Source organism: Canis lupus, chromosome 25, assembly GCF_003254725.2.
Source record: "Canis lupus dingo isolate Sandy chromosome 25, ASM325472v2, whole genome shotgun sequence".
NCBI lineage: Eukaryota > Metazoa > Chordata > Mammalia > Carnivora > Canidae > Canis > Canis lupus.
In genome coordinates, this window is record NC_064267.1 from 20,943,137 (window position 1) to 20,969,969 (window position 26,833).

The 26,833-nt window shown below is 38.7% G+C and overlaps 1 protein-coding gene across 4 annotated transcripts; it reads right to left on the reverse strand.

Annotated features, from left to right (window-relative positions):
• Positions 1-339: 339 nt before the first annotated feature.
• On the reverse strand, positions 340-23,270 carry AADAT (aminoadipate aminotransferase). Of its 4 annotated transcripts, none has more exons than XM_035716362.2 (13): positions 23,053-23,259; positions 21,833-22,001; positions 20,518-20,650; positions 16,992-17,066; positions 12,177-12,386; positions 10,253-10,318; positions 8,805-8,887; positions 8,244-8,340; positions 6,969-7,030; positions 6,407-6,471; positions 4,974-5,080; positions 1,656-1,757; positions 340-703 (listed from the first exon to the last, which is right to left on the reverse strand). In XM_035716362.2, the coding sequence occupies exons 1-13, from the start codon at positions 23,117-23,119 to the stop codon at positions 662-664; spliced, it is 1,278 nt and encodes a 425-aa protein (XP_035572255.1). In that variant the 5' UTR covers positions 23,120-23,259; the 3' UTR covers positions 340-661. The 4 variants fall into 4 exon arrangements, with proteins under 4 accessions (XP_035572255.1, XP_048957297.1, XP_035572265.1 ...); XM_049101340.1 differs by lacking the exon at positions 23,053-23,259 and adding an exon at positions 22,266-22,378; XM_035716372.2 differs by lacking the exon at positions 10,253-10,318 and having other exon boundaries at positions 23,053-23,270.
• Between the last annotated feature and the right edge of the window lie 3,563 nt (positions 23,271-26,833).

The window sequence follows — 26,833 nt, forward strand, 5'->3', positions numbered from 1 at the left end:
CTAAGTACCTCAAAGGGGTGTAGTAGATTTAAGTAATGGATAAGAATGTGTTTTTGTAAATTGTGTAGTATTATGAAAATACAGTGTAGCAAATTCTTCTAAGTCCACTAATATATGTAGCTATCAGCATATCTCTCTTCCTTATTTAGAATTAATAGGCCTAATGCCTTTAGGTATGCTTAATTTCAGAATTTTATTTTAAAAGGATTCTATGGCACAACATAATGTCAGTGGTACTCTTACTGATAATCATTTATAATGGTCAAATTCTAACAAATTTTCCAGTAAGATTTCATTAAATTTTTCTAAAAATAGAAAGAGTTCATATACCATTCTGAATTTATTTTCTTACATTTTCAAAATAATTTATTGTAAAATGTTTCAAGGAAAGTTTATGGGAAATCAGAAAGCAATTAGAGTTATTTATAATAAAATCCAGGAGAAAATGATTTTTGCAGAGTGAAAATTTATCAAAAGGTATAAGTGGATTATATTTTGTCAATCTGATGAATTTAAGGGCACAATTACTACAGACATGACATGATTGTTGAAATCCAATCTGTAAGTCTAATGCCAATAATCATTTCTTCTTGCTAAAACATAAAAATAATTTATCTGAAAAATCCATGAAAGAGTTTGATTTTTTCATAGTTTGATTTCTTCATAAAGATTCTTTAATAAGTTGGGCTAATCTCTGGAAGGCCTGAAATAGAAAAGAGATAAAAATGAATGACATTAGGATGCTACTTAGGAAAAGTTTGCGATAATTTAAAAAATTCAAACAGAGTATTAATCTTAGGTTAACATAAGGCAATGAAAAGTCAAATTTAACATCATTTTAATCTGAGGAGGATGCCATCAATGTCCACTAATATATGTAGCTATAAGCATATCAGATTCCCAGGACTTTATTTGTTCTTTAAGCCTTTAAGATCATTATTTTCCATTTTTCCCACAACACTAAATATTTTCTCATATAATCATTCACCTGCATATGCATTCTGTATGTTTCAATTGTCTAATTCTCCTCATATGTAAAACAAGAGACAACTTATGAAAAGCATATTTAATGAGATGAGAAAGCAAGTAAATAAAGAACATCAAGAACCAGTCCATCTGCAAGGGCAAGTATAGACTCTTCTCGAGGTTAATGGTGTTGTTCAGTTTATGATTCTTCTATTTGGAGTCCCAGACATGCAGTCCTTAGGAACTTGTTTCTTTGCTTCTTGTTATTTTGGCTAAACCCAGACTATAATTAATTTAAGAATATTATTGCATTTGACTCTTGCTGATATATTTTCCTTCAGAGAAAGAGATTAATGGCTTTCATGAATTTGTACTGAATTTAGCTCGTATTAATTCCAGGAAGGAAGGAACGAAGTTTTCTTATATGTCAGTAATCTTCCCACACTGTTCAGCAAGTCTGAAAACAATTCATGAAGACAATGAAATTTAACTCCAACTTGGTCTCATGCATTTGTCTATTTGCTATCATTAAAATATGTCTTTAATAGTAATTCATGACTTCTCACTTGATACTTATTTTTCAGAAACTTAAGAGGACATTAAATAATGTTATAACTCACAAAATGAACACATGCACCCCCAAAAAGAATTGGTATCTAGTGTTACTCTAAAGAGAATATTGTACTCACCATATCCATCTGTTCTGGAGAAGCTGAAGAGAAGGATGCTCTGAAGTAAGGACTAGGAGCTGAGTTATCGATGTAAAAAACATTTCCAGGAAGCATTAATACCTAAGAAAGTTTATCGAAAATAAGTGAATAAGCATTAAATAAAAACTAGAAAAAAATGTAGGTATATCCAATTTCAGAGTGGGAAAAGACTTTTTACATTTAAAAACAACTTAAAAAATCATGAGAAAAATAATTTTATGTAAAATGTCTCTATGTCCTAAAATAAAAGCACAGAATCTGGAAAAAATTACTGTTTATAGTAAATATGGCAAGTACTTCATCTTCTTCATATAAATAATATACAGAAACTGAGAAGAAAAACACTAATATTCTAGCTTTGATGGGCAAAGGACAGCTTATAAAAGAAATAGAGAGGGTAATAAACATGAATAAATGGTTAGCCAACTAGGAAAGTAATATAAAGTCAAACAATGAGAGACCATTTTTAAGTTATCATATTTGGAAGTGGCTTTAAGCTGGGACTTGGATAATAAGTAGGTGTTGACCGAGCCAAAAGTGGGTGAAGAGTATTTTAGGGAGAAGATAGTGTAAAAGGCCTTGAGAGGGGAAGAAAATTGGTCTAGTCGAAGAACTGAAAGGAGGTAAATTTGATACATAACGTGAATGAATAAAAATGTTATGTAAGTATGTCAAGACAGAGGTAGTGGGAACAACTGCTATTCTTGATGTGAGCATTATGGCAGATGACTCACTGATTGTGAAACCCATTTCCTCTGTTTCTTGGGTGTATGAATATTTTCTGTTTTCCAGCTTTTTTCTTGTTATGTGTGGCAAATGACCAAATCCTAGCCAATGGATGTGAAGTAATGCATGCAACTTCTAGGCCTTGCCCATAAAAATCTCCGCAAGTGTGACCCATCATCAGCTTTTCCCATTTTGTAGCCATTGTGGCATCCATGCATTGAAGACCAATAGCAACAAGAAGGAAGGAACGAGAGTCTCTGATCCACTGGTTGGAGCAGATTTGCCTGCAGATCACATCTTTGGAAGTTTTATGTGAGTCAGAAATAAACTTTGGTTGTGTTAGGTCTTTGAGATTATAATTTAGTGTGATCATGATATTCAAAAGTATTCATTCTTGTTATGTGGTATAAATCTGGGCACTGTCCACTAAAAGAAGGTGAGTTGGGAGTGAAATGATTTGGGGCATTCTGGGGGAAGAGATTTCAAAGCAGAAGATGGGTTTCTGTACTGATGCACAATAAAATGAAAACTATCACTTCTCCCAATATAGTAGAAAATATTGGGGGTGCACTACAAGCAAGGAGCTGTGAGAGAAGGAAGGGTAGTGATAACCTCTTTATAAGATGACCAGAATTGGGCTAAGGTTGTAGTTGTAAAGTGGAGATTATTTAGAAAAAGTTAAGGTTACATGCAAGAGGATACATGGGCTAGATGGAGTATACCAAAAAAATATAAGAAAGTCCAAAAGTCTATATCCTTAGTATCTACCTCAGAGATCCATACAAGTAACCATTTATCAAATGATCCTGATGATAATGGCATTGACAGAAAAGCAAAGAAAATGTAAAATTGACTTACTATACTAAAATGTTTTTTTTTTTTTTTTGACTAAGTATTTACTAAGTACCTACAATGTAGAATTGGTAGGATTAGAACAATGAATAAAGCATGATTCCTGCCCTCAAGTAAGGTGGTTAGAGAGGACACATGACGGCCTCCAGGTCTGACCTCCAGACATCAGTTTTATAGCATCCACACAATCTCATTTCTTGTGCACTAGCATGGTCCTGTGCCAGCATCAACACAATCTGTTCCCTCATACTTACTGCTTCAAAACAAAGTGACCCTAGAACCAGATTTCAGTGTTTATAAAAGACTGGCAAATGTAACAAAAGAATTAATTCATGGAGAAAGGATACTCCACTAGGTAAATTGGACAGCTATACACCTACACAGAAAAAATATTTAGATTTCCCATCTTAATTAATGCCCTTGAATGATAACTAAGTAGATTTAAGTATGAAAGGAGAAAAAGAAAATCCTAAAAGAAATACTTACAGCCAATTTTAAGTGAAAACAGGACACAAACTTTTCTGTGTAATTTTAACCATGAAAAATAACTGCACAGACAAAATACAACATATAGACAAGCTCTTCAAGAAAATATGCCACAGGGGAGATCCCTGGGTGGCTCAGTGGTTTAGTGCCTGCCTTTGGCCTAGGGCGTGATCCTGGAGTCCCGGGATTGAGTCCTACATTCGGCTCCCTGCATGGAGCCTGCTTCTCCCTCTGCCTGTGTCTCTGTCTCTCTGTGTCTCTCATGAATAAATAAATAAAATCTTTTAAAAAAAAAGCAAATATACCACAAATGGTCACAAAATTGGGGTGATGAAATAATGAGCTATTTAAAAACCTTCCATTATACTGTTATGAATTTACCAAGTTTGCTAGCATGCTTTACTTTCTTAATCAGGGAGAAAAAAACCATCTGCTCTTAGTCATTAAACTAACCAGTAGCTGAGATGAATGACTCTATTTCTATTAATGTAGACCAGAAGAATTACTGTGTAACTCAAAAAACTATTATGATTTTAAAAACAAGGTAACATAATTGGAAATGTAAGATATAGAAATATGAGATGACATCTGATATTAAACTGTTATGGGTTAGAGTGGAGGGCAATGATAAACAACTCTTCATTTTTAAGTGAAAAATCATGTTAGGGGCACCTGGGTGGCTCAGAGGTTGAGCGTCTGCCTTCAGCTCAGGTCGTGATCCCAAGATCCTGGGATCAAGTTCTGCATCAGGTTCCCCGCAGGGAGCCTACGTCTCCCTCTGCAGGTGTCTCTGCCTCTCTCTGTGTCTCTCATGAATAAACTGAATAAATTTTTTTTTTAAATGAAAATCACTTTAAAGAAAAAGTATAACTCTACCCTTTTACCTCTCTTTTTTTTATAAATTTATTTTTTATTGGTGTTCAATTTGCCAACATATAGAATAACACCCAGTGCTCATCCATCAAGTGCCCCCCTCAGTGCCCATCACCCAGTCACCCCCACCCCCTGCCCACTTCCCTTTCCACCACCACTAGTTCGTTTCCCAGAGTTAAGAGTCTCTCATGTTCTGTCTCCCTTTCTGATATTTCCCATTCATTTTTTCTCCTTTCCCCTTTATTCCCTTTCACTATTTTCTATATTCCCCAAATGAATGAGACCATATAATGTCTGTCCTTCTCCGATTGACTTATTTCACTCAGCATAATACCCTCCAGTTCCATCCATATCTTTTACCTTTTTCTGAATGGCTTTTTCTTCAATCATTTGTTTTACATCATAAATACCCTTAATTTTAACCCATAAAAACATTCCAGCAGCCGGGACATGCCATTCTGCCAAACCTACAAACCAAAGAAGAGAATAAATATCTGCTAAAGCCATTTCTGATGACAGAAAATATACCAATTAATGACATAATCTTAGTAACTGTCAACTAGAATGTCCAAAAACATCCCTTCGGGGACAGCATTTTTAAAACACTGAATTCTATGAGCCCTGAAAATTGATGTTCTGAGTTTATTTAAAAATGAGAGGGGAAAAAAAAAAATGAGAGGGGAGTGAAGGGAGGAAGGGAGACTCATGTTTATATTTCCAATTTCAGTCAGTCTTGGGTAGTGCAAAGAATCTAAGGCCTGTGTCTACTTCCCTTAGTTAGAACCAGACCGAAGCCAATTCTGGCTCTTTCAACTACAGAAGATTCTTCGACTCCTTCTAGATTCTTCCAGTGCTTCAATAAATTCTGTCATTTATGTATTAGTTTGGAAGTCTGATGGATTAGTTTTTATAATGTGATTGATTATGAAAAGAAGTACTTAAAATTCAAGAACTTCAGATGTATTTGTAGCCTTTTTGTTTCATTGAGTATTAGGATAGAGAAGCCAAGAAGGAAAGACAATTATTTTCATTTTAATTATCTTTTAGTACTTGCTTTTGTTTAGAAACTTTTCTTTAACTCTGCTGTACAAAATGGAGGAATAGTACTCTTATTAAACTGGTAATTCTAAAAAAATAAATAAATAATAAAAATAAACTGGTAATTCTATATTTACCAAGAATTTATAGGGAACAAGTTATGACAGAAATAAGGAATTAATTTTTGTTTATTATTTACACCAAAAACTTTTTTAATGATATGATTAAAATCATGTAATTCATTAACAGAAAATTAAATCATCCTGCAAATTAGCAATAGGCATTATTAGATAAATGATGTTAATGATTAGAAGGCAAATAATTTGTAATGAGCTAGTACTGACTTAGATAGTATTACTTTGTTTCTATGTAGTCTAATTAAAAAAGGAGCATACCATTTGACAATTCCTCTGCTGTTTGGGGGAAATTCTGAAGTAACTCTAAAACCTTTTGAGTATAGGCATCATTTAGCTTAAGTTATTGCTAGTTGATTTTTAGACTAAAAGGTCTTCCCCCACCCCACCCTTTAAACCACAGATTATTTGCAGCAGACAGGCAAAGTAGAGATAGAACAGTGCCATGGTTTGCAGACTGTTACTTCTGATATTACTTATAGAGTAACATTTCTTGACAAGAATACTCCTGGACTGTTGTTACTTTTCTTGCAATATTATTAACACTAACTATGGACTGTTTATCCCCCATTCATAAAAGTGCTAGTGACTATCACAGGATAGGATGTATGTTCCACTTACCACTTAACCATTTGTTTGCAGCTGCCAGTAATGCATCCTTCTGGTTCCTATAGAAATCAGTAACCCTAGAAGATGAAAACAATGAAAAGCATGTGTTTGTTAGTTCATTGATTGAAAAAACCAGAAGGCTCTGGAGTCCAGTCTGTAAGAAACTGTTTTCTTTTTTTTCTTTTTTTTTTTAAGATTTTATTTATTTGAGAAATGAGAGAGAGAGAGAGAGAGAGAGAGAGAGAGAGAGAAAGTCAACAGAGCAAGAGTGAGAGGAAGCTCACTCCCCACTCAGCAGAGCCTGATGAAGGGCTCCATTCCAGGATCTTAGGATCATGACATGAGCCAAAGGCAGATGCTTAACTGACTGAGCCACCCAGGTACCCTAAGAATATGCTTTCTATCTTGATTAAAATGTTGAATGATTGAAAAGGGAATAGAGCATGTTTATTTGACCTGTCTGGTGGCAAACTTTTTACCACTGCATTTTTTTCCTTTATTTTGGAATAAATCTATTGAAAATTAATAAAGGGAAGTCTATTTCTAGTAAAATATGGAAACTAGCATGCAATACCTGTCTACATGAGCCAGGAAACCCTCTTCTCCCCATTGGTGTAGAAGCTGTGACACCAGAAGCTAAGAGAGAAAAGACAATAACAAATGTCATGGTTCACCCTCTTAAAATGTGTGGGTTTTTTTCTGCCAAACATAAAAAGCAAATCATTCTTGATTACCTGTAAACCACCACAAGCTGAACCAAGCTTTACACAGTGATTTATAACAAATGTTAATTATTAACAATGACAATAAAATAACAAATGTTTATATAGTACTTGCTTTGTGCCAGAAACCTTTATAATACATTAGTATATTAATATTAGATTACTATTTATTTTTTACTGAAGAAACCAAGGCACAAGTTTTAAATGAACCTTCCCAAGGTCATACAGTTAGTCATAGACAGCCTGGATTTAAGTTAGACTGTCTAGCTTCAGACCCATGCCATTAGTTAGCATACTATATTGCTTCTTTAAATGTAAAATATATATAATAGATATGTAGTATGTAATATTTTCAGTGATTTTTCTATATAAAATAGAAGTTCTAAATGTTATAAATGGATAGCGAAGTTTTGTTGATAGGACACAAAAAATACGGGAAAAAAATCCCCACCTTGACAAAATATGGGGACATTTGTACTTTATGGAATGTACAATATCAAGTGTCCTAGCCTTAGTCTTCTTTTTCTATTGATTTTGAATCAATTCTACCCTTAGGATCTGATTCTTAAGATTGCTTTAGCGATGGATCCAATAATTTCTCGAAGTTTGTGAGGAGTTTTATACATTCTCTAAAATTAATTTTACTTTATTGTTTTTTAGCTAAAATACATAACAACTAGTGTCTTTAGCACATGTGCAATGAAGTCAAACAAGGAGTCACTAAACAGGGTTGAATCCTTATGCTCATTACGGATTCCAGGACAATGAAGCTAAAGTTATATTACTTCGCCAAGCTCACTTCCATTTTCTTCAGTTCAACAAAGTTTTTATGGAGTTCCTGGGATAGATGCTAGGGACACAGGATGAATAAGATACCCTCTCTCTCAAGGAATTTGGTCTATGCTGCAAAGTAACACCAGGTTAATTTAATTCTCATTTGCCTTTTAGAGTAAACATCTGAGGTATCTGATCTTTTACTTCAGCCCATATTGGTACTAGAGATTCAGTATCAGTGATTTCCCTTCCTGCCACCTTCACTCAGTCTTTCTCGCTAACATCTCATACTTTTTATTTTGATTTCTTAAAAAGAAACCCCAAATACCTCTTATTTCTGACATTGTCTTTACCTGTGTAAAAGTGCTAGGGTGCAGAGTTGAAACTTGTGTGTGTAAAATGACTCTCTCTATCAAGGGTTTTGGACCCGTTATAAACCCTATTCGCAACCTACAAAAGAGCAAAGGCACAATACCAATACTGTGTTAACAATTAATACACGTCACTTTATTGATTTCATTAGTAAGACAGGTGTGACCTGGGGACAAATGGGCCTAGACAATTAAAATATTCTAATAAAATTAGCTACTTATTATTTAAAATTCAGATTTAAATTTAAGCTTATGTTTAAAATAGAATGCAAGTCTGACCAAGTATTTCAAAATGTGTTCTTTCATATATAAAACCCAAAACCTGACCAGGCCCACTACAACTTTAGATTAATGCCCAAATATCTTTGATTACTGGAGATGGATAAAGAAAGAAAAGGCATATATTAATATTAATAATCAAACTGATGTTTTAAGGTAAGTAAGAATAGAAGTGTCTTAAATGAGAATTATTTGGACTAAAAAATACCCAGGTACAACCTATCTTTTTTAGATCTGGCCCTAAGGTAAGATACAAGGCCTTACCCAGAGGAGAGGACTTTTGAAAAAGAGTCCGCTCTGATGACTCGCCCATCGACATCCATTGAAAGAAATGTTGGTGCCCAGGGCTTGAAATGGAAAAAAAATACATATTGTTGTTTTGAGAACACTGTGAGTGACTGAAAAATTATTTTGTGTAGGAAATGGAGAGGACATAAATTCTGATAGCAGCAGCACAACCATCTTTTCTGTTACCTTAGTCTTAAAATGGAATAAGAAACCGAGTTGCGTGTTCTTTTATGAGTACCTGCCTATCTTCACAGCTTTTCTGTCAAAAACACACAGAAGAGTTTACTCATTTGCTTAAGATGCTATTACTATGAATTTAGAGAAACCTTAAATAGGCCCTCCTCAAAATCTCACTCAAAGGTTGAGATTCAGGATTAACAGATTTAGAGGAAGGATTCGAGAAAAACTCATTTGGATTAGATCAAAATGAAGAGGGCCAGCAGCATTTAGGATGTTTAGAGAGAGAATGCTGATCCTTAGAAGAGCTAGAAAGATAAAACAAGATGAGAAAGTTAGTCATACTGCAATATTGACTTCAATATTTACTTGAAAAGTATATGCAAAAAAAAAAAAAGATAAAGAAAAGTATATGCACACAAGAAAAGAGGCCAGGTCATGTTAAGGGTAGGGAATAGGTAGGTAGATGTGATATTCAGCAAACCATATAGAACAGTCCAGAGTTTTTGTTTCTTTTCAGTAGATTTAAAGGGAGCATTGAAACCAAGCATATGTTCTCTGCAGCCCTGGGAGGCGAATAAAGACAGTGTTTAGTTTTGAGAACCGGGCACTGAGAATCTGTACCACTTACTGCTATTAGGAGACCATGATCATGAAAAGTGGCATGTATACATAGTGAAAAAGATCCTAAAAATACATTATTCTGCTGGTAAGATCCAGGTCTTCAAAGACAGGAATGGTAAATATGTGGCATGCTGCCAGTAATGCCTTCTCTGTAATGGACATCACTAACTGAGCACGACCCTCTTTCTCTTTAAGTTCAGGCTTAGCTTTCAAATTCTTCTCAGATATCATTCCAGTCAGCCACTGCCAAGAGACTATAGCTGATACCCAAAACGAAGCCTACTTCATATGATGTTTAATAAGCTATGAACTAGGATTTGGAGTTTGAGAAGACCATTAGCCCTGACTCACTCTGGGAACCCAAATGCATACTATAGTGAGCTAGCTACTATTTTAAAGTAAGTCATTTCTGGAAAGAGCAGTAATACCAGACATGAGAAGTATTAGTTCCATGATAAAACTGAAAGACTAAAGATTGAAGTGGTAGAAAATTACTAACAATTTTACTTAACTTTAATGTAAAGGTAGATTAGCTCCAACTCAGCAGCCAGGCTAAAGTCAAGTCAGTGTAATAACTTACAATGTATCCTTTAATTGTGAAATAAGTTCACATCATCACTTACCTTGCTAAACTGGAGAAAATAGTAAGGATCATCTTCTATGATGAGGAAATCATATTTTCTTGCAAGCTAAAATGGTTGAAGTAGGATATTTAATTTTTAAGAACTAAGCTGAAAATCACTTGGAATCATAATTCTTTGTATTGATTCATTCATTCATGCATTCATTCATTCATTCCCTCAAGAAGCTACTAAGTGCCTCTTGTCCTAGACAATGAGGATAAAGAGATGAGCAAGGCATTCACTGAAGGCTCTTATTCTCATGGAACTTACATTCTAAGTTCTGGGAAAGACACTATATATAATCTAATAGATAATGAAGACAAGAAATATTAAACAAGAGGTTTTAGGGGCCAGGCAGGGTGATAAAGGGTGATATCTGAGAGACAGAGAGGAGGACAGGGTAGCTATTTCATTGGGGAGCCCTTCCTGACAACACAAGAGCTCAGAATGACAAAATAGGTTGCAGCAAGAAGGAGGAGAAGAGACAATAAGGCTTGGGAACAGACTAGCAGGTCACATAGCTTTGTGAGGCAGATGAAGGAATTTGAATTCTAATTGCAAAGGGAAGCCACTAGAGGACTGCACCAGGAGGACCATGAGACTGGCTTCACATTTATATTTTAGGGGCTGAAGGACATGACTGGCTACTGTGTGAAGAAAGACTGGTTGGAGATTGAGAGTGGAATGTAGCAGGGGTCCATCGAGGAAACTATCCTAGTAGACCAGTAAAGGAAGGTGGTGGCTGGGAAGATGGGTGGTGGGAAGGGCAGAGGAGAGAAATAGAGAAAGAGGTGGATTTGGATCCATTTGGCAGTGGAATCCATAGGATGGACTGGCTGTCGGGGGTGTGAGGAAGAGACAGAGAAAGAGAGGAATAAAGGGTGACTGTTCATGGACTATTTACAGAGATGGAGGGTTGGAGGTTGGGTGTGACTGGACTAAATCAAGAGTTCTATTTGGCCATTGTAGGTTGGAAATGACCATCAGACATTAATGGTGGATGTTGGAAAGAGACGTTGGATGGAGAAGTTGGATACAGAAGTCTGGAGTTCAAGGGAAAGGCATTTCTATTATTTAGAAGGGAATTTATAGCCATAGAACTGGATGAGACTCTCTAGTTGTAGGATGTAAATAAGAGAACTCAGGACAGAACTCTGGAGTATGTGAAAAATAAGACAATATTTTGACACAAACATGTGTGTGTGTGTGTGTGTGTGTGTGTGTATACATATATACATACATGAGTGAAAGAAACTGATATCTTTATGATTCTACTGCACATTCTCTACGTTTAATATGGCTTTGGTACTTATTTTTTAAGAAGCTATTTGTAGCAAAAGTCTAGGCAGCACAGTTGGTACATAAAAGAGACTTTACAAAAGGTACATTTCTCTTATTTTTCAAAGACTCTTGTATAGCTAGATATGTGTTTGATATTTTAAAAAATTGTTTATAGTGAAAAGTTTAGGCATCATAGTCAGGTACCTAAAAGAGAATTGACAAAAAGAGCATGTCTCTTATATTGAAAAATTTCTTTGTAACCTAAAATGTTAAGGAGTAGGAAGGAGAAGAGACAAGTTGAAAATATAAATATAAAATAATGAATCAAACCCCAAGTTTGATTAAATAACTGCATAAAATTTAACATTAGGTCAAAAATCCTATTTATTTTTAATGAAAATATCAATTAAAGGAAAAGAAAAATCTCATAGTTAACAAAGGATGGAGTACTTTCTTGTGTTTCAATTTATTAGGACCTTGGGCATAGATGAATCTTTTTATTAAAAATTACTAATAAATTCCTTTTATTTAAAATTACCTTCCTTGTAATAAAAAGAAATAAGAAAGGGAGCTTGCACAGTACTCTTCTCAAAAGTCAAAAATAAACAAGAACATAGCCGCATAACACATTCTTTTAAAATACCTCATAGATTGCCTTCTTGCGGTTACTTGTTAATGAGTTTCCTGTAGGGTTGTTGCCATTTGGTACAGTGTAAAGAAATTTGGGGGTGTTTTTCTTGGGATCCTTGGAGTCTTCTGGTTTCCATTTGGAAAGGACTTCTTTGAGGGAGTCTGGAATAATGCCGAATTCATCACTGGGAACATTAATAATGTTGCAGCCCAGGGGCTTCAGCTGTTGAGCACAAATAAAAAAAAAAAAGCCCAAGATTCAGACAGGATTACAAAATGTGTCATTGGCTCTTCTTATACTAACCAAGAATGTTACCATTTATACCCCTTAAACATATAAACCTGCACTCGTCTCTATACTTGAGGTTGAGGTTGTATGTTCTCATTTTATTGTTATCCTTTGGTAGATTCCATTATTGTTCAAAAATATCCCCTGTTGGTTCCCAGAGGAAGGAGTATACTTCCTTTCTCTTATATGTCAGGATTGGCCATATGTCTTGCTTTGGCTAATAAACTGTGAGCAGAAGTGATGTGTGTTTCTTCCAAGCAGAAGCTTTAAAATCCAGCTTGTGGTTCTCTATTTTCCTTTTCCCTTGACTATTGACTGGCAATGTTCCAGACAGAGGCTGCTTCTATCAGCTGGGGGCTTGGGATTGAGATGACATTGAACAGAGCAGCAGCTGCCTTTTGGTAGATATGCAGAATGTAGGAGAAAGAAACTTTCCTAGCCACAAGCCACTGAGATTTGTTACACAGCATCTCCTAACCTCTTTTGAATCATCTTTGGAATTATAATTAGAACTGGTTTACAAAGTAGATATTTATTAATTAATGCTTTTTTTTTATAAAGTTAAACATAGAAAGAATCTGTTATGCTAATAAAATAGTTACAAGCAGAGGTGATATTCAAAGTATTTAACAGGTGGTATAGCATGGGCACATTAGAAACAGTTTCTAACAAGAGCAGAGTCTGGGGCCCCCCTGCATTAACTCCACATTATGAGAAGTTCAGGGTGGTCTTAGGACTGTGGTCAGGGAAGCCAGGGGGTGAAGGGCATTGAGGGAAAAAGGGCAGAAGCTTACCCAGGAGGATGGAAGTATTTCATATTTACCAAAGGCTAAGCCTGAAATCACAAGTAGTGGCCTTGCTTATGGACATACATAAGTTTATTTTTATTTTTATTTTTATTGACATACGTAAGTTTATAAAAATCTTGTGGAATCTTATTCTTGGATGAACTTAAAGAAAAAAATTAGAACTTCAGAAATAACAATAATTGAGTGAGGCTCTCAGACGAAAAATTTTTCAAAGGATAAACACTCTTTTAGCAAATGTGGAATCATGAACTAAGTGGGAATAATCCAGACAAATTTATGACAAATTTAAGAGTTCTTAGGAATTTAAGAGTTCTTAGGCTAAAAAAGTACATCCACCATGAATAAACAAATTAATACTGGGCCACAAAAAAACACATAATCCTTACTAGCAAATTTCCTCATAGCCTGGCACAGGGTTTCTGTCTGGGTATGTGAAAACATTTGTGTGTGTGTGCATGATGCTGTTTATACTAACAGTGGTTTTATATTCATAGGCATATAAGGAGTTTAGTAAAATAATTACTAATTAGTAACCAACCATTAAGAAAAAGGAATGATTTTACTTTAGTTTTTTATTGTGGTAAATAGATATATAACAAAAATGTTGCCTTTTTAAAAAAGATTTTATTTATTTGAGAGGGAGTGAGAGAGCACAAGGGGGAGGAGCAGAGGGAAAGGAGAAGCAGACTCCCCCACTGAGCAGAGAGCCTGCCTTGGGGCTTGATCCCAGGATCCTGGGATCATGACCTAAGCCAAAAGCAGATGCTTAATTGACTAAGCCTCCCAGGCGCCCCCAAAATTTTGCCATTTTTAAGTGTACAGCTCATGGCATTAATCACATTCACAATGTGTGAATCCATCATCACTATTGATTTCCAAAATTTTTTATCACCCCAAACAGAAAATCTTTACCCATTCAGCAATAACTTTCCATCCCCCCACCCATCCCCCACCCAGGCCCTAGTAACCTCTTATTCTCTGGCTCTGAATCTGCCTGTTTGAGATTTAAGAAACAAGTAAGTGTAGTTATACAATATCTGTCCTTTTGTGTCTGGCTTCTTTCAGTTGGCCATAGTTTTCAAAGTTTATCCATGTTGTAGTGTGTGTTAAAATATTGTTCCTTTTTATGGCTGAACAATATTCCAGCATATGTATACGCCACATTTTATATCCACTCACCTGTTGATGGACTCTTGAGTTGCTTCCACCTTTTGGTTATTATGAATAATGCTTTCAATAAACATTTGTGTACAATTATCTGTTTGAGCTCCAGTTTTCAGTTCTTTTGGGGTATAGACTTGGAGTTGAATTAATGAGTCACATGGTAATGCTATGTTCAATGTTTTGAGAAACTGACAAACTTTTCCTCAGCCGCTGTACCATTTTACATTTCCACCAGCAATGTACAAGGGTTCCAATTTCTCCTCATATTCAAACTTGTTGGCTTGTTGTAAAATAACACTTATTACTTTACATGAAAAGAATAGCTGTCCTAGTAGGTATAAGGTAGTATCTCACTGTGGTTTTGATTTGTGTTTCTCTAATGATTAATGATGATGTTGAGCATCTTTTCATGTGCTTATTCGCTACTTGTATTTCTTCTTTGTAAAAATGTCTATTCAAGTCCTTTGTCCATTTTTAAATTAGGTTTTGAAAAAAAAAATAAATTAGGTTTTGTTGTTGTCGTCATTGAGTTATAGTAGGTCCTTATATGTTCTGGATATTAAGTCTATATCAGATATGTGATTTACAAATATTTTCTCCCATTCTGTGGACTGTCTTTTCAGTTTCTTCATAACGTTTTTCAATGCACACAAGTTTTTAATCTTTGATGAAGTACAATTTATCTACTTTTTTGTTCCTTTTTGCCTGTGTTTTTGGTGTCATATCTAAGAATTTAGTGCCAAGGTCACAAAGATTTGCTTTTATGTTTTCTTCTAAGATTTTGTAGTTTTAGCTCTTACATTTAGGTCTTTGATCCTTTTGAGTCAAATTTTTATGTGGCTCAAGGATCCAGTTTCTTTCTTTTGCATATGGAAATCCAGTTGTCCTAGCACCTTATGTTGAAGAGATTTTTCTTTCTCTATTGAATGATTTTGGTACCCTTGTTGAAATAAAATGACCACAGATGTGTGGATTTATTTCTGGACCTGAATTCTATTCCACTGGTCTATATGTCTATCCCTATACCAGTGCCACAGTATTTTGATTACTATAGCTTTGAAGTTGGTTTGGAAATTAGGAAATAGGAGTCTTCGAACTTTGTTCTTCTTTTTCAAGATTGTTTTGGCTATTTGGATTCCTTCCAATCCCATATAAATTTGATAACTGGGTTTTCTATTTCTGCAAAAAAAGTTACTGGAATTTGATAGGGATTGTATTGAATCTGTAGTTTGCTTTGATAGTATATATATATATATTTTTTTAGATTTTATTTATTTATTCATGAGAGACACAGAGACATAGGCAGAGAGAGAAGCAGGCTCCATGCAGGGAGCCCAATGTGGGACTCAACCCCGGGACTCCAGGATCATGTCCTGGGCTGAAGGGAGGCGCTCAACCGCTGAGCCACCCAGGCATCCTGCTTTGGAAGTATTGACATTTAAACAATAGTAAGTCTTCCAATTGATGATTAGGTGATGTTTTTCCATCTATTTGGGTCTTCTTTAATTTCTTTCAGCAGCCTTTTGTAGTTTTTGATGTACAACTAACTCTTTTACCTCCTTTCTTAGGTTTCAGAGATTTTGTTCTTTTGGCTTTTATTATAAATGGAATTGTTTTCTTAATTTCCTTTTCAGATTGTTCACAGGAAAAGCATTTTTAATGGTATCAATTTTATTTCTACTTAATTTTGAGGAAACATGCCTTGAAGACTAATTGCTTTATATATTAATTTTTAAGATAATATTAAACTTGAAAAAAGAGAATCTGTGAAGTTAGAGTCAACAGAGCATAAAGTTCACCTCATTCATTCCCCTATTTTAAACTAGAATTACTTTTCTAACACTTGTGTTAATGACTACTGAGCAACTTTGAGTATCTGCAGTGATGGGCAGTGTTTTACCTTCTTAGGGAGTCAGGAGTGAAGTAAGGCTCATGGCTAGGAAGTTCTTATACAGAGTTGAAATAGTTTCCCCATAGTTTCCACCCTTTGGTGCCAGTTCTATTAACCTAAGAACACGCACAAATCAGTCCATGGCAATCCTAAAGTATTGTGCCCCAAACAAACCTATAGCTCAGATGTGTTCTGACTAGTACACAGCAGAGCCAGATGATCACTTTCCTGATTCTGGATATTATAGTCCTATTAATACTGGAGTGGAAAGCCCTAATTATACCATATTGGTTTACAGTTATATTAAATTGACATATAACATGACTGTACTTAGACATATGGTAATAAAAGATACTTATTAAAGATACTTATTATTAAAACTTATGAAAAATAAGTTTTTGTAAACGAAGTTGCATTTCAAGTGAAATGTTAAGAAAGCTGGACGTGATTTTGCGCAGCTTCATTTCAGCACCTATAAACATAGATTTTGTAAAAGGACATGTATAAAGCAGAGGGTACATTTAACATATTTTGCTTATGCCACTTAATATTTTCCTGCTTACAGATGGAAGATACAATTTTATCTTTCAGTGGACAGATAATTCTAAAGGTGTAATGTTTTCTTCTTATTAATTATAAGAAAGAGGAGGCCCTTTTATAAAAATGTGTACTCACAGCTTGAAGTGTTCCTGAATAAATAGGTTCATTTAGCAGGACATTATCTCCAGGATTAATGATCATTTCAAACACCTAACAAAAGAAGCACAGATTAGTTTGGATATTATTTCCATTCTTTGAATCCCTTGTTAGTTTGAGCTCACTAGGATTCAAGAGTAGGAGTTGGCAAATATTCTGTAAAGTGCCAGATGGTACATATTTTGTGGGCCATAATATCTCCATTGCAACTATTTATCTCTGCCTGTATAGTGAGAAACAGCCAAAAACAATATATAAATCAGTGGGTGTGGCTGGGTTCCTATAAAACTCTATTTACAAAGTCAGGTGAGGGCTGGAATTGGCTCTCTAGCTGTAGTTTCCCAAGTTCTGTTCTAGGGTAAGATAATTGGTTTGGCTCCTAAAATTCATTTATTTCTTCTTTGAAAATTTATTAAATATTTACTATAAGCCAAGCCTATGCATGGTATGGAGACAAAATGACAAACATAGCAACATGGTTCTTATCTTCATGGAGCTACTAGTCCAATGGAAAAGCTAGATGCTAATCAAATAATCACTCAAATAAATGTATACTTAAAATACAATGGTAAGTGCTTAAGTATAGACACACAATGTTATAAGGGCTCATTGTAGGAGGACTTGGGCCTTCAGGGAAGCCTTCATTGAGAAGTTATGAGTTGGAATAGGTGATGACAATAGGTACAGTTTTAGAAACTGGAAGAATTCTGTGTCCTGAAAAGGAATGTAAAGAGGAGGGTGGAGTGAGATTAGACAGAAATAGGCAGAGAAATACCATGCAGGTATTCAAGCCACATGAGGACAGTAAGAATTTTAGGTAGAGGCTGGGAAGGGGGGAGTCACATTATCAGATATGCATGTTGGAAAGATCATTCTGGCTTCAATATGAAATAAAATATGAGTGAGAATATATGTGGAAAGTCTGGGAAATTTGGGGGGTCACCTGGAATGTTTTTGCTGCAGTTCTGGGAAGAGATATGTGTGTAGCATGACATACAGTGATGATGGAATTGGAGAGAACTGAGAGGCACTTAGGAAATCCAAACCAACAGAACACAATTATGGATTATAGGGGAATGAGGAAGAGGAGGCATGAAGAATGACTCTTAGATTTCTGGCCATGGAACTAGACAGATGGAGGGAGTGATGCTGTTCACTGAAAAACAGAACCACAAAGTTGTCTCTCTCCGATGGACAAGGTGATGAGTGTGTTTTGGTTTGAGATGCCTTTTAAACATCCTGTCATGGTGCCAGGTGGACAGATGGGACACATGGATTTGGAAGAAGCTTGGAAGTTACTAGCATATGATCGAGCACATGGGTGTGAGTGGAAGTATCCCGGGAAAGTATATGGGCTAAGGGGAGAAGAGTTTTGAGGACTGAGCCTTGAGGAACTCTGATAAATGATGGATGTGTAGATGAGGACACTGCAAAGGCAGGCCAATTGGGTCAATGAGGTGTCGAGAGAACCAGTGAAGAGTGTTTTAGAAAGGTTGGGAAGGTTAACAATGTTAAAGAATATTTAGAGGTTAGGTAAGACAGGCTTGACAAATCTTAGAGGAGATTCTGCAGACAACATGATCTAGGCAATAGTTGCTTCTAGCCTAAATCAAACGGATCTATTATGATGACATCTTACATAATTCATGGAATCATCCTTTCTTTCCTTGTGGTGTGTCACGATCCTCAGTCTGAGCCCCTCCTTCCTATCACTTTAACAACCTTTATCTCATGAGAAACAGTATGGCCGTTATCAAATGAAGCAGATGTTTTTTTTTTTTTAAAGATTTTATTTATTTATTCATGACACACACACACACACACACACACACACACACACACACACAGGCAGAGACACAGGCAGAGAGAGAAGCAGGCTCCATGCAGGGAGCCTGATGTGGGACTCGATCCCGGGACCCCAGGATCACACCCTGGGCTGAAGGCGGTGCTAAACCGCTGAGCCACCCAGGCTCCTCTGAAGCAGATGTTCTGACTTTTGTTTCCTGATTTGGGTTATGATGTTCCCTTCATCTTTTCCTTATGAGTTTTTGGCATTTTATAACAAATACTACGCTGCTCTGAAAAGTTTCTAAGTGATCCAGGCTTTACAGGACATCTTAGGACCAAACAAATCACTTGGGTGGCATGTTCACTGTCAATAAATTAAATGAAAACCTACACAGACATTTCCCCCGTCAATTAAAGGACATGAAAATGTCAAATATCCTAGATGAAAAGAGGGGCTGGTTGTTATCTGGTAGCATTGTTTAAGAGAGGTAGACAGAGACACAGGTGCTTAACATAATATCTATATTGGAGAACAAAGTGGAAGGAAGAGTAAATCAGATTCCCATGAAGGCCTCTGTAATAAGCATGTCTATAAGTGCATTATTGGTGTATTTGGCCATCTATGCCATCTTCCTTTGTTATGACTGATTGTGACAGATAAAGAAGAAACTGTCTTGAGCACTGTTCTGGAAAAAAGTTCATAGTATACCTTCTTAAGACAGAAAGACAGAATTTAATTGAAAAAGAACTTTTTTCATATTAATTAATCTATGGAATCACAGATGTTTCTCTTTACTCAAACAGTAGCTAATCCCCATTTTTTCTCCAATTAAACACAGAAAGAGGGAGGAAAAATTATATTCTTATTTCAAAACCTTATTCTGTAATGATAATTTAAAATTCCTTAAAGCTAACTGGATTGCAGCTTTCACATTTTCATGAAAAGAAAAACAAAACTACTTTGGTTTAAGATAAATGAGAGTCCTTTTTAGTCTAGATGTGAAGTCTGGATATAGAGAATCTTTATAGGACTATTTGTGAAAAAGAAAGGAAAAAAGAAACAGATGAAACTGAGAACCACTGGTGCAGTCTCTTGTGAGAACCCCCAGTGGTGGTTATGTCTGTCTGTAGACTCTCTGGAACCCAGGAAAGAGGTGGATGGAGTAACAGAGAGAAAGAGACACACAGAGAGTAAGAGGGAGACAACAGGAGAACTAACCCAGAGAGAAGTCAGGCAGACATACCTAGATCTACGAAGCATGTCCAAGAAGGAGACCGATGGAAGCAGTGGCAAGCAGAGATGATTACATAAGCAAGCATACAAAGGAATAATGTTTCATCTCAGGAATTTCAGGATTTACCCTCTAAAGAATTTAAAAATCATCCCGAAATGTCATAACTATATAAATCAAAATGTAATCTCTGAGCCAGATGAAATTAAGCAGTGCTCATTAAGCTTCTGGCAGGAGTTGAGTACTTCCTTAATAGGAATCTTGTTTTAATGACTCATAGCTCTGGGACATTAACCACATGATCTACATTTAAGAAAAATCAGGTTGGTGAATGTCTTTAAGTTCCCTGTTTAAAATTCTAGGTAAGACAAGATAGGCTACCAGTAATTCGTGAAACACAATCCTCTTGAGGTCAGGGGAGAGATGACTATATTGACCAACATACTGGATTTTTAACGTGGGGTTCCCTGTCCTTTCAGTCTTACCTTGCAAAGACCATCTTGGCTGCCAGATGTTATACATATGTCCATTTGTCCTTGGTTGGTTGGGTAATTGATGGTGGGAGGATTATGCAATTTTACTTGTAACTGTTTTATCCAGGATAACAGCTCTGGGATTCTAAAGCATAAAATGTATTTTCAAATTTATTGTTTTAAAAATCATAATAATAATAGTAGACAAGAATTAAATGGTAGCTTTAGGCCAGTCACTTTATTCATTCAATCTAAAAAATCCTCAAAAAAAATCCTCAAATGCTTTTTGCCAATATTAATATCCCTATTTAAAAGACAAAGCAATAGACTTAGAGATTAAGAAATTCACATAAAGTCAATCAGTTCAGATTATGAACTGAGATATGAATCTACATCTTTCTTATTCCAAAGCCTATTCTCTTTCTCTTACACTAGAGCACTCACTGCACAATTGATTGTTCTCCTAGGAAAATTTCCATAGGCTACCTAGAAATCCAGTCTCAAGTTCTTTGTATCATGGAAAGAAAAACCTACATATATATCATTTATATATATAACGTGCTACATTTCAATACACTTTTTGGTCACAGAACAAAGAAAACTTTAATAAGGTATAATGTGTAGACACTCCATAAATTACCCTTTATCATTGGATGAAGACCAGCTAACCAAAGTCATAAAGTATGTTTCAGCTTGCTTTTAAGAAATGAAAGACATCTGGGGATGTGTGGGTGGCTCAGCTGGTTAAGTGTCTGTCTTTGGCGCAGGTCATGATCTCAGGGTCCTGTGATGGAGCCCCATGTCCTGCTCCTGCTCAGTGGCGATCCTGCTTCTCCCCCTTCCTTTGCCACTCCCCTCACTCATGCCCATGTACATGCTCTCTCCCTCTCTCAAATAAATAAATAAAATCTTAAAAAAAAAATTCAGGACATCTAAATGGAGGGACAAAGTATTTGCACAGTTGTCCGCAACTATTAAGGGAACATATTACAAAATTACTCCGCAGAATTAAAATTGCTGTTTCCTGGATTTTGCTTTTCCTCCTTCCTCCTAACCTACTTCTTCCCCTAGCTACCTCATTTTTCTCTTTTCAGTCTCAGCTCCAAGCTTCCTTGTAGAAGCCTTCTCTGAGTCTCCCCACCCATTAAGGTGCAGTCACTGGGGAGTGTTAAGCATTTAATAAACCTATTGGTCTTAATTATTCTTTAAAGACTCTTCCTCAAATCTACCTACTTGTGGAATACCTACTTATTACTTTATCAATGGGCCTTAGAATATTGCAAAAAAAAAAAAAACCAACAAAATTATGTTATCCGTTGATAACTACCCAGCACTTTGAGAATACTGAAGTGCTCTCTTCATCATCTCTTCATCAAATTGGATGGGCTTTCCATTTTCTATGGTGATAACAGCAGTCTTAAAGGGGAAGGTGTTGGGGTTTGGCATTCCAGCAGCCAAGGAAATTAATGATTTCGGCATCCTGCTCAATATCTCAGCTACAATAAATACAGAAGAGAAGAAAACACTTTCATTGAAGACTTTCATAAACAGAGATAGCTCAATATATTGCATTATGGTCAACAAAAAACTGTAAAGTTGAACAATTTCTAGTGATAGAATGCTAGTCTAAAGCACATAAAATTGCTTTTTCTGACCCTACCTCCCTGGTGGAGGAACTAAAGAATGGAGAAGGTAGAGCGATCCCAAAGGTAAAGCAGAGGGTCGCAATCACAGAAAACCCTCCTCCATTTGGCACCTACCTGCCTTTCCGGCTGCAGGGCTCACTCCTTTCTTTCCAAGTTACCAGGCCCTCCCCACTGCGCACACATTTGCACCCTGTGCCTGACATCTGCTCATCCTGCAGGGAAGAGCCCTCTGGCAGCACAGCCTCTCTTCCCAGGACGTGTCCGCAGCAGCCCCTGTCTCTCTACTGCTGCTCCTGCTGCACTGGAGCACGGACACCCAAGTCCTCGCCTTCCTCTCCAGCCCGAGTCTGTCCCTGTTTGAGGTCCGCGCGCAGGGCCGGGCTCACAGCGAAGGAGTGAAGGGAGCTCAGCGCGCCACCGGGCCCCGTCCCCGTCCCCGGAGGGCCCCAGAGAGACCCCGGCCCCCTGGGGGAGGGCAAGTCCCCGGAGGGCCCCAGGGAGACCCCCGCCCCGGGGGAGGGCAAGTCCCAGGAGGGCCCCAGGGAGACCCCGCCCCGGGGGGGGGCAAGTCCCAGGAGGGCCCCAGGGAGACCCCGACCCGGGGGGGGGGCAAGTCCCCGGAGGGCCCCAGGGAGACCCCCGCCCCGGGGGGGAGCAAGTCCCAGGAGGGCCCCAGGGAGACCCCGCCCCGGGGGAGGGCAAGTCCCCGGAGGGCCCCAGGGAGACCCCCGCCCCGGGGGAGGGCAAGTCCCAGGAGGGCCCCAGGGAGACCCCGACCCGGAGGGGGGCAAGTCCCCGGAGGATGCGCGAGAGCCCCCGCCCGGGGGAGGCCCGGCCCCCGGAGGCCCCGCGAGAGCCCCCCCCGCCCCGAGCCCGCGAGCCCCTGGCGCCCCGCACTCACTCACGACGCGGATGGCCGACGGCTGTCTGGCAGCGCTGGCGGCGGTGAGGAACCGCGCGTAGTTCATGTCTGACGGCCGAGCCCCTTGGCGGTCGGGGAAGCACCGCACAGCCCGGTGCAGGAGGGCTCGGGGCGCCGGGTCCCAGGCGGCCGGGGCGGGCGGCGGCGCGCTCGGGGCTCCTCGGAGGCCCTCGGGGTCCCGGGGCCGGGCAGGGCCCGCCTCGCTCCCCCGCCCCGCGCCGCAGCCTATGGCCGCCCGCCGCGGCCGCCGCCCCCCCGGGTCAACGCCCTCGGAGCCCCGGGCGGTGCCTGAGTCCATTTGGCAGAAGCCCAGCCCTTGACCTCGCAGCCGGAGTGGCCGCGAGGACGAGGCGGGGTGGCCGGGCGGGTGGGGTGGAGGGTGCCGGGTGGGCGGACGTCCGCCGCGACCCCCCGAGCGCGCCATCTGCTGGCCGCCCTGGTCCACTGCAGCGGGCTTCCTCGCCGCGACCCGCCTGGAAGCCGCTCCGCTCCGCACCGCTCCGCTCCGCACCGCGCCGCTCTGGGCCGCCCGCGGTCCCCCCTCCCCCCGCGGAGCCCCTGGCGCCTTACATCCCGCAGACACTTGTGTTTCATACTGACCTTTTATGACAGAGCTACAGGCCCCAACCTAGGCCACCCAGATGATTTGCGACATCACGTTCTCCAAGATCTGAACATTTTAGAGTGAGGATGGAGTGTTGGGAGAATCACTGACCTCCTCAAATGTTAGCGTCTTCCCTCCCCTTGGATTTTCTGACTCCTCATTATGGACTTAGGTTAGACTTAAGACTTAGACTCATCTCTGTGGGTCTATGCCCTGTTTCTTTCTTTTTTTTTTTTAATTTTTATTTATTTATGATAGTCACAGAGAGAGAGAGAGAGAGGCAGAGACATAGGCAGAGGGAGAAGCAGGCTCCATGCACCGGGAGCCCGACGTGGGATTCGATCCCGGGTCTCCAGGATCGTGCCCTGGGCCAAAGGCAGGCGCCAAACCGCTGCGCCACCCAGGGATCCCCTATGCCCTGTTTCCTACACTTCTCCCCACCTTCCACGGGCAGCCCCCTCCGCCCCCAGTTTTCTCTGTGATTTCATCTTTCTGAGTCACCAAAATGGAATGCACAGTTTTCCATGGGAGCACTTAATGAGAGAAGATATTGAGACAATTCCTCTTATTCTTAGGTGGATAGAAAAGAGTCATTTGTTTTTAACAAATTCCAAACTGACTTCATTCATTCAGTAAACGTGTATTGAAGACTTCCTGGGTGAGAATTGACATACTGCCCAACCGCTCTCCTCGGGACAGAAGTAGATTAGTCCAGGAGATACTTCTATCCTTATCCAGGTCCTGGCAACAAAAGAATGAGATAACCCAGTGAAATCTTTACATCGGCAGCCAAATACCAGGAGGGAATTTCATTAGTAAAGCTGCATGAAACCCAAGAGGCGGTGGAGTTCTGGATTCAGAGACTTCAAGTGGTTTAAATCCCACTTGATGATTTAACAGCTGGATGTCTTGGGATAAGTTACATTTTTGTGGGTAAGTTTTCTCACAGGGCTGTTGGCAGGATTAAATGAGAGAATCCATATTAAGTGCAAAGCAGCCTGCACATTATAAAAGCACTCAATAAATGTTAAGCTCTTATTATGAATGGTTACAATGTTTTCACTAAAGTACTCAGCCTCCGAAGGTTTTTGGCTGGAGAAACTACTTGGCAATGTTTAAGGCAAGTTATGTCTTAGTTAATTCATGAATGTATGAAGGATCATTTTTAGATTGTCTGTTTTAAAAAGGGTTGCCCCTGAATGTTTTAAGAAATTAGTTCAAGAAGCTCTAAATACACCTGAATACAATGTAGACCGGGTTCATTACGAGATGTAAGTAGACTCCGGAGACTGCAGCTTCTTTTTGGCTCTAGTGAGTTCGAGTCCCTCAGATACTTAACAGAAACCTAAACTTCTCTTTGATGGTAGGAAAGGATGAAAGCAGTTTGGAGTTTTGGGCCAAGAAAACACTCAAGATTAGCTTTTGGAACCACATTCATGGACAGGTCTGTGATTCTTATGATATCTATAGACATTAAAAATAGAGCAGAACTCACCCACTGCCCTGCCCCCATCAATCAGTAGAACACAATTCCAGGAAGCAAAGCTAAAGAGATGTAGGCCAACAGGTCATAAGATGCAAGTTCTCAACCTTAAACACTTTGCTGAACTTTTCTTTTCTTTTCTTTTCTTTTCTTTTCTTTTCTTTTCTTTTCTTTTCTTTTCTTTTTTTTTAAGATTTAATTTATTTATTCATGAGAGGCACACACACAGAGAGAGAGAGAAAGAGAGAGGCAGGGGAGAAGCAGGCTCCATGCAGGGAGCCCAACATGGGACTCGATCCCGGGTCTCCAGGATCAGGCCCTGGGCCAAAGGCAGGCGCTAAACCGCTGGGCCACCAGGGCTGCCCTGAACCTTCTTTTGGGCCTGCCCTGGAGTTGGATGGGTGAGATGGTTGAGGGTGCTGAACAGTCATAACTGGGGTGAAGATTGAGGCCACGTACAAGGGCAGAGAATTGGCCCATGAGGGAGGGCTAAATGGGATGCACAGGACCTTAGGATTATGTTCAGACAACGCAAGGAAGAAAATGGTGTGATGCGAAGGAACAGGCAAGAGTTAACTTAGGGAGAGCTTACCTGACCATCAGAAGCAGAAATCAAACAGACCAGACTTTGAATTTGTCAGGAGCAACAGCAGAAGGAATTCTCCAGAGGGAATAAGATAAACGAGGGAGATTCACAGCTCAGCACTGCCTTTTTAAAGTCTTGGCTGGTGTAGGTCTGCCTGAGGATAGAATTAAAGGGGACAGTTCTTCTGGATTCAGTCATTCTCTAAACATATACTGAGTGCTTTCTCTGTGCTAGGAACTGTAATAAATTTAAAAAGTATATATTTAAAAATATAACTGAGACACGTCTGGAAGAGCAAGTGTTTGTTGGTTGAGGGCTTAACAAATTCATATAATTCAGCATCCATAGCTGAGGTACAAGCTGCTGAGGAAAGAGAGAAGGAGGTGGTGGTTGTTTCCAATGGACTGAAGTTTTCCATTGGGTTAGAAGTGTAAGCCTTCTATTATGATCTTGGTCATGCTCATAGTCTAAGATCAAACAGGGTCACGCACAGGCTAATTGTCATCCTTTACTACTTTCACTTAAACGATAGAGGTCTTTATGGGAAGACTTGTTTCTCACTTGACATATTTATCACAGAGCCTTTTCCATACTCTGTGAGGGAATCAAGTTTCAGAACACCAAATCTGTTCAAAGAGATATTGCTGACATTTCTAATTTGCAGTACTTGTTGAAACAGTGGCAAATGGAAGTGGAAAAATGTGTGTGTTTGGGGGGCTGGTGTGGGAAAGTGTATTAGTATCTATTGTTGTGTGATAGGTTATTCCCAAATTTATCAGCTGTGTTGTTCTTCTGGGGTTCCCATAACAAAATACCGCAGACTGAGTGGCTTAAACAACAGAAGATTATTTTCTCACACTTCTGGAAGCCTTGGTCAAGGCCAAGGTCAAGATGTCAGTAGAGTTGGTTTCTCTTGGGGCCCCCTCACTGGGTTCCAGATGGGCACCTTCTCCTTATGTTCTCACATGACCTTTGCTTTGTGTGTGCCCATCCCTGGTGTTGTTGTTGTTGTTTTCTTCTTCTTCTTCTTCTTCTTCTTCTTCTTCTTCTTCTTCTTCTTCTTCTTCTTTTTAAGATTTTATTTATT

Coding starts and splice junctions, on each gene's coding strand:
- AADAT (XM_035716362.2), bottom strand. CDS start 23,119: ATGAACTACGCGCGGTTCCTCACCGCCGCCAGCGCTGCCAGACAGCCG. Junction 17,067..20,517: donor GCCAAGATGGTCTTTGCAAG/GTAAGACTGAAA, acceptor TTCTTTTGTTAG/GTGTTTGAAATGATCATTAA. Junction 10,319..12,176: donor GCAAGAAGGCAATCTATGAG/GTATTTTAAAAG, acceptor CAACCATTTTAG/CTTGCAAGAAAATATGATTT.